A 7,653-nucleotide genomic window follows, 5' to 3' on the forward strand; every position below is an offset into this window, starting at 1 on the left:
ACAGTCATAACAATAAAATTTACAAATACCTTTTTTATATTCACAAAGTTTTATATTTTTTTCAGTAGCACACTCAACATGGCATCTTTTAGAACATAAAAAGCAAGTTAAGTGATTTTTTATATTTTTACAAGGCAATTTACATTTATAACATACATTTTTTTTTATTTCACAATTTTTACAAAAAAAAGGTAAACCATTTTCACTCATTTTAACTAAACTCTTGTTACATGCAGTGGAACATTTATGATGCATCCACATAAAGCAGCCATCACAATACAAGCACTCATCTGAAGGAGAAAATTTTCTATAACATATTTTACAATATTCATCATTTCCCACGTTAACTAATTCATACTCACTCACACAGTCTTTACAATAAAAATGATCTTTATTAGATCTATAAAAATTATACTCATAGCTATTTAAATCAGAACATTGGACATGTAACCATCTCCCACAATTGTCACAACAGATAGAATTCACATTTGGAAGTTCAAAGTCATTTTGACACACCCTGCAAACACACTCTAAATTAACTAAACTATCTAATTTAAGGTTTAAAGAAGTCATTTAAACAAATAATATTTTTCTAATGTAATTAAAAGATAAACAAATAACTTATTTTTGGTTCTGCAGTTTCTCAATATCTTCAACTGAGTTGATAACAATTACTTTAGACTTCTCATCTTTTCTCAACAAAATTGTGCCACTTGAGGACCATGCATATTTCCAACCTTTTTCTTTTTGAAACCTTCTAGCAAGATAAAGAAGGTTTCTGCTAGTTTTCGAAAAATTTTCATTAAGATAAACCCTTTCTGCCTTTATGTCATTCAAATCAGCATAAAATAACTTCTTTTTTTCTTTCATAACTTTAACTTTTTGGTCTCGAGATTTAAATGTAACTAAAATAGGATTAAAAATTATCTTTCCTTCCTTCTTCTCTAGGTTGGTTCCAGCATCTGTGGTCCTCAAGCGCCTAATTTTTCCTAACTGATGTCTCTCTATTCTTGGATCTACTTTCTTCAAAACCTTCATTGCAACAATCTCAACATTTTCATTTTCACAAGCTGGTACACCCTGTATTTCAACATTGTTGCCTTTCATCCAGTTTTCTATTTGATTCAGCTTAATGTTTGCTAGTTTGTCATTTTCCTCTATATCAAACATCTTTTTAGTCAACCTCTCATTTTCCAATTTCACTGTTTTTACATCCTCCTTGATTTTTACATTCTCTTTCCTCATATCATCAAATTTAGAATATAAAAAGTCAAGTGAATGCTACAAAGAGTCAATCACTTTTTTTTGATCAGCTAATTTATCATTAACTTCCTTCATTTGATTACTAAGCTTATCAGTTGACTCTCTATGCACTAAAGTCAAATTCTCAATCAATCTTTTCAACACAGTACTAGTAAATCTCTCACCCATATTCATTTAATAATTCTATTTTACTTATATATAACACCTTATTCAAATAGAATGTCTTTTAACTTATTATTATTTTTTTTAATTGTAAAAAAAACATTAGTCTCAAACTCCACCCCTTGCAACCATAAACGTTTTCTGGGGATTTAAAAACAATCGGAGTTCAATGTGTTTCTCAAGCCAGAAAATAATTTCAAGTTCTGAAATAAATATTAACTCAGAAGTTGAAGTATTTGATGCAGTAAATACTTGGTTAAAACACAACATTGAAGAACGTAGCAAAAAGTACAATGATGTGGTCTAATTTATAAATTTAGTTGAAATTGTTTATGGTTGTAAGAGAAAAAAGTCAGACTGATGTATTTCTACCATAAAAATTAATAATTATTTACAAATGTTTTCATAAGTTTTTTAATTACTTGTTAATCTAGTTTAAAAAAGTTGATTTTACTTCAATAACTTAAATTCTGCAAAGTTAACAAAAAATGTTTGGTGATAGTAGTTGTAAATTAAGTTGTTGATGATTTTATTTGTTTTATGAAAGTTTTATTTATATTTAAAAAAAAAATTGGTTGTTGTGAAGTGTTAATTATTTTGAATACATAGTGAATTTGAAATATTTTTAAAACATGGGAAAGTTATTTTCTATATATAAATCATATCCTATCAACATAAATAATATTTTATCATATTAATGAAAAACTATTTTTTAAAAATGTGACCATTTTACCAGAAAATATGGTATTTTCACAAGTTTTTGTAAATACTTAGGATGATGTGGTACCAACATCAAGCTGAAATTATATTAGATGTCTTTTTAAACCATAATTTAAGCTCTAAGTTTTTATTTTATTAACACATAAATGAAATAAAACTTATTTATCATAAACTAACAAAAAATAGATACTTAATTGCTTTAATTTTACAATAGATGTTTTTATACCATCAAAATAAAAATTTATATATTATTTTACAATAATTTATATTAATAACAATATTGTAGAATAAAGTTGATTAAATATTTTAGTTTGTAATAAATGAATTTAATTCTTACTATGTAGTTATATAGCTTATTTAAAACAAAGTCTTTTTAGATTAAACATATTAGGCTTAAAACATTGATTTTTAGCCTAAAATTATGGTTAAAAAAGACATTGAGTATAATATAATTTCAGCTTGATATTGGTGAGACATCATCCTTGGTAATTACTGAAAAATGTGATCTAGATTTAGTCTAACAAAGCCTGAAAACAAACTATAATTATCTTAGTTACAGGAAAGACAATACTGTTAGCTCTAAGTTTTACTTTAAATTTTGCTAGGTAGTGTTAGTTTGTCTAACACTGGGGTTGAAAAACTGCGGTCCATTGGCCTAATTGAATTTTGTTTTAAACTATTTTAGTAAGTTTTGTTTTCAAAAAAGTATTAAAGAATTTTAGTGTTATCTTTAAAAGGTAACCTATCTCCTATTTTTTTTATTGCATAAAATGATTTGTTAGAAATATGTTTTATTAACCACAATAAAATTGTTTCTTGTTTGACCTGCAAATCCCTGGTCTAACATGAGAGTTGGTCCTGTTAGAAGCTACAGTGTATCAAATAAGTTTAAGTCACAAATTGCTCAAAAAGGTGTCACAGACAAATGTAGTTGTTTTGATCTCAGAGAGCTCAACAGTTTTTTTTGTTTTTTTGTTATAAAATTTTTATTTTTTAATTTTTTTAAATTCTGTTTTGACAAGGAACATTTCCTGAAAATTTGCGGTAGTTATCTCAAAAAACGTAGGAGGAGATAGATTTTTAGTGATTTCTAGTTATTAGCCGTTTTAGTTTGCGCCTCCCATAAGGATCCTATTGTTGCCTCCGACTTTGACCGGCTATATCTCAAAAATTATTTTGAAGTTTTTAAATATGTAAAAAGCATCTTGTAGCTTATTAAAAACTATATAAAATAAGATCAAAAACCAAAAAAGGGTGTTTACCCCCCCTATGCCCTTAAATCGAAAAACAAATTTTTGTTTTAAGAAAGGGTAAAAAGCAACTTTTAGCCAAGTTTAAGGTCTTCAAAATAGGATCAGCATGTAAAAGAGTTCCTTACCTTCCTATGCACTTACAGTATAAATAATTTATTTTGGCTTTAATCAACAAAGCATAGTATTTTGCAAAATCAGTAACAAACAACAAATTTCAGTACACAGTTGTGGGTTGTCTTGTATGCTGTTGTTATAGGTGATGTTCATTTCTTTTTTTCACTTAAAATGTTATTCTAGAGTAAATATAAGGTAATAAACTCATAGCCAATCTGGCAACTATGTCTCAAAGTGTGCTGTACTTTGCTAAATACAGATGTTTTATTAATTCACTCAAACAAATAGATTTTTTTAAATAAGAAAGTGTATTGTGTATTTTTAAAGTAAAATTAAAACTTTAATTGTAATTTTTTGCTTGACATGAATAATATTTTTTTTTTAATACATACCCCTACTTAAATAATGAAATTATAAAAAAAAAACAATATTAGTTAATATACTCTGTGCAAAAATTATTTTTTTTTTTGTTATTTGCAAACTAGTTTTACCTAAAAAGTTTATCAGTTCTATTTAATGTCTAAGATTTTTTTTATTTCAACGATTTAATTTACAATGTCATTTTTATAGTACTCAAATACTTTACTATTTATAATTATGATTTAGTTTATTTGAGAATTAAAAAAATATATACTCAAAACTCAACACCAATAAAAATAATGAGCTTCCAAGAAGGCTGTGATGAAATGGTTACTCAGTCTAGTGGAAGTTACAATGTATCAGCATATGAAGCTGCAGAAGAAAAAAAACAATCTACTATAAATGTTTCTGTTGTTCAACTTGATCAGTCTGAAGTTGTTTTTAAGGTCAATAAAAGAGATAAGGGAAAAATATTACTTGATCTTGTTTTTGATAAAGCAAAATTGATTGAGTTTAAGTACTTTGGTTTGCAGTTTCCTTTAAGTGTTCCTGACTCTATGCGATGGTTAGATCCAACTAAAACAATAAGAAAGCAATTCAAGAAAGGCTATCCACATATCTTGTTTTTAAGAATAAAGTTTTATGTTCCTAGTTTGTTTATGATAAAGGACAGCTTAACTAAATACAAACTATTCCTTCAATTAAAGTTAGACATGCTAGAACGTAAGCTTGCAGTGATTCCATCCATGGCAGTCTTATTATCTGCTCTAATTGTACAGCATGATTTAGGAGATTATGATGAAATAAAACACAGGAAAAACTACGTATCTAATTTCAAACTTGTTCCTAATCAAACAAAGGAGTTTGAACATAGTGTATTGTTGAAGCATAAGACTTTATCTGGTTTAACGAGAGATATTGCAATTACTCAGTTTATTTCTTCAGCTCAAACTGTTAGTATGTATGGAGTTGAAATTCATTCTGGATTTGATTCTAATGAATGTAAATTAGATATAGGTGTTGATTCTAAAGGTATAATGATTATGCGAAAAAGTGAGTTAAAAAAGGAACTTAAGTGGGCAGTTATACTTAAAATATCATTCAAAAGAAACCAATTTTTTATACAGCTGAAAGCTTTGGCTGACAGATCAGAAACTTCGAGTTTAATAACTACTTTTTATATGGCTAATTACCGAGCTTGTAAAAGATTGTGGAAAAGTTGTGTTGATTTTCATTCTTTCTACCGACAAGTTAGAAATGTTTTAGACTCAGTAAAAAAACAAAATTTACTTTTGAACAAATCAAATGATTTAAAAAGTAAAGCTAAGTTACCTTTTATTAGTAGTCCTAAAAAACAAGTTAGAAAAAGTAGGTCAAATGAAAATTTAACTTCAGATTGTGATCAAAATCTCAAACAAAATACGTTGAAACAAGAAATTAAATCTAGACGTTTAAGTGCACCTCCATCTGTTGAAACAGATACTCCTAACATTACTAGAAAACTTGAATTAAAAGAAGGAATAAACAAAGTTTCTAAAATGTCATTAGAGTCTAATGATAGTTTGTATTCTAGTACAGAAAGAATACCAACTCCAACTATGCATCCCTACACAGTTCAAACCATTCAACCTCAGACGCTTACACTAACTTCTTGTTATCCAGTTACTGCAAAAGCATTAGATAATTCAACTTACTCAGAAAAATCTAAATTCCAAACAAGTTCTCTTGAAAATGTTGCAATGCTTTCCCCAGAAAACAAAAAACTTGATCTAGAAGGTACAAAAAACATAAAGTCAAATGGGCTTAATCAAAATATATCTTTTGTTAAACTAGTACCTGATTCAGATGGAAGATATGGATTTCATGTTAAAGGTGGCATTGACCACAATATGGATATTGTTATTTCAAAAATTGCACCTAATTCTCAAGCTTCTAAATGCTCTCCTCCTATTGAAGTAGGAGATAAAGTTCTTCAAGTGAATGGTAGAGATGTGTTTAATCATACTCATGATCAAGTTGTACGTTTTATTCAGTCAACACGTGAGAGCCACACAGGACACCTTCAATTACTTTTAAAAAAGTCAGATCAACAAGTTGTAAACAACATCGAAATTTTAGAAGAACCTGTTTACACAAACTTGGATCCTAAAAGTGTGCTGTCCAATTCAATAAATTATTTAAAAGATAGACTTCGCAGTGGTGAGCTAATTGAAGGTTTTGAATCATTGTATCGAAAAAAACCTAATGGAACTTTTAATGATGCTAAATTAAATCAAAACCTGCACAAAAACAGATACAGAGATATTTCTCCATATGATGACACCAGAGTACACTTGAATGATAAAGATGAAGACTATATCAATGGAAATTATGTTGACATGGCTGTTCCTGGGATACACTCTGCTATTAACCACTACATTGCATGTCAAGGCCCTTTAAAGTCTACTGCAAAAGATTTTTGGACTATGGTTTGGGAACAAAATTCAACATTTATTGTAATGCTTACAGCATTAGTAGAAAGAGGTAGAAACAAATGTTTTCAATACTGGCCAAATTTAAATTGTACAATCCAGTTTGGTGATTGGGTAATTAAGTGTGAATCAGAAGAAATAAAAAAATCTTTTGCATTTAGGGACTTTGTTTTATACAAACAAGACAAAAAAACTTCTGACACTAAATCAAGAAAAATCAAACACATGCAGTATATAGCTTGGCCTGATCATGGAGTACCAAGTGATTCAAGTGACTTTCTTGACTTTGTCCTAAGAGTTCGACAAAATCGAGTTGGTATGGATTCACCTAGTATAATTCATTGTAGTGCGGGTATTGGAAGAACAGGTGTTCTTATAACTATGGAAACTGCAATGTGTTTGATTGATAAGCGTCAAGCAGTGATGCCTATTCAGATTGTAAAATCAATGAGAAATCAAAGAGCTATGATGATTCAAACTTCAAGTCAGTTTAAATTTGTTTGCGAAGCAATTTTAAAAGTTTATGAAGAACCCATTCCTTATTCAATCAATCAAACAGATATTATTGAAGATGTATGTGAGAAATTTTCTGAAAAATAATAAACAAACTAATTTATTTCTAATTGCATTAATTTTTTATTGTATAAGTAGTTAAGAATATTTTTACTTAAAAAGTGGACAATGCAAAAGTAAAATTTTTGTTTTTATTTAAAGTATAAAATTTTGATTATAAGATGATCGTTTGTTTTGTAATATGTTACACAAGTTAAAATCAACAACATTCATGTTAAAACACATAATGATTAATTTTTCTTAATATTACTTATGGTTTGACGTTAATTTAATCTATGTAATCTAATTAAAAAATAGCTCTTGTAGTCTTCAAATAAATACTAATCATTCTTAACTAATTGTTTGACAGTTATTATTTAGTTGGTCAGTAGTTTAAGCTAAAACAAGTGTATACTCATCTTGATTTTACATGAGTTTATTTAAGTTTAATCTTTTGATTTGTAAAATAGTACTTCAAAAACGTTAACAATCAGTAACTGCTTTAACTAAAAATTAAACTTACTACTAAGATGCAAAGATCAACCAAGTAATGAATAAAAAAAATACTATTAGAAGATAATGAGATCTATGTTTTTACTGCCATTTTAATCATTTATATAAAAAATGAAATTGTTGTGTACTTAAAAATTGTAACAAAACTCTGTTTTGTTATTTAGTAATGCTATATTTTTATAGAATATCCCTTAACTTTATAAACATTTATTTACTTATGGAAAAATATTTATTTTATTTTTATG

At 27.5% G+C, this 7,653-nt stretch overlaps 2 protein-coding genes across 2 annotated transcripts; one reads left to right on the top strand and one right to left on the bottom strand.

Moving 5' to 3' along the window:
* Positions 1-621: 621 nt before the first annotated feature.
* Positions 622-1,245, bottom strand: LOC145844840 (uncharacterized). The gene has a single exon (XM_082952258.1). The coding sequence runs from the start codon at positions 1,243-1,245 to the stop codon at positions 622-624; it is 624 nt and encodes a 207-aa protein (XP_082808384.1).
* A 2,878-nt stretch (positions 1,246-4,123) lies between these two features.
* On the top strand, positions 4,124-7,653 carry LOC145843778 (tyrosine-protein phosphatase non-receptor type 4-like). The gene has a single exon (XM_082951003.1). It carries the CDS (start codon positions 4,172-4,174, stop codon positions 6,941-6,943), a length of 2,772 nt encoding a protein of 923 aa, XP_082807129.1. The 5' UTR covers positions 4,124-4,171; the 3' UTR covers positions 6,944-7,653.

The sequence above is a fragment of the Thalia democratica genome, chromosome 9, assembly GCF_965202585.1.
Source record: "Thalia democratica chromosome 9, ktThaDemo2.hap1.1, whole genome shotgun sequence".
NCBI lineage: Eukaryota > Metazoa > Chordata > Thaliacea > Salpida > Salpidae > Thalia > Thalia democratica.

What these genes read in the sequence shown, in the direction of transcription:
- LOC145843778 (XM_082951003.1), top strand. Translation starts at nt 4,172, where the DNA reads ATGAGCTTCCAAGAAGGCTGTGATGAAATGGTTACTCAGTCTAGTGGA.
- LOC145844840 (XM_082952258.1), bottom strand. Translation starts at nt 1,245, where the DNA reads ATGAGGAAAGAGAATGTAAAAATCAAGGAGGATGTAAAAACAGTGAAA.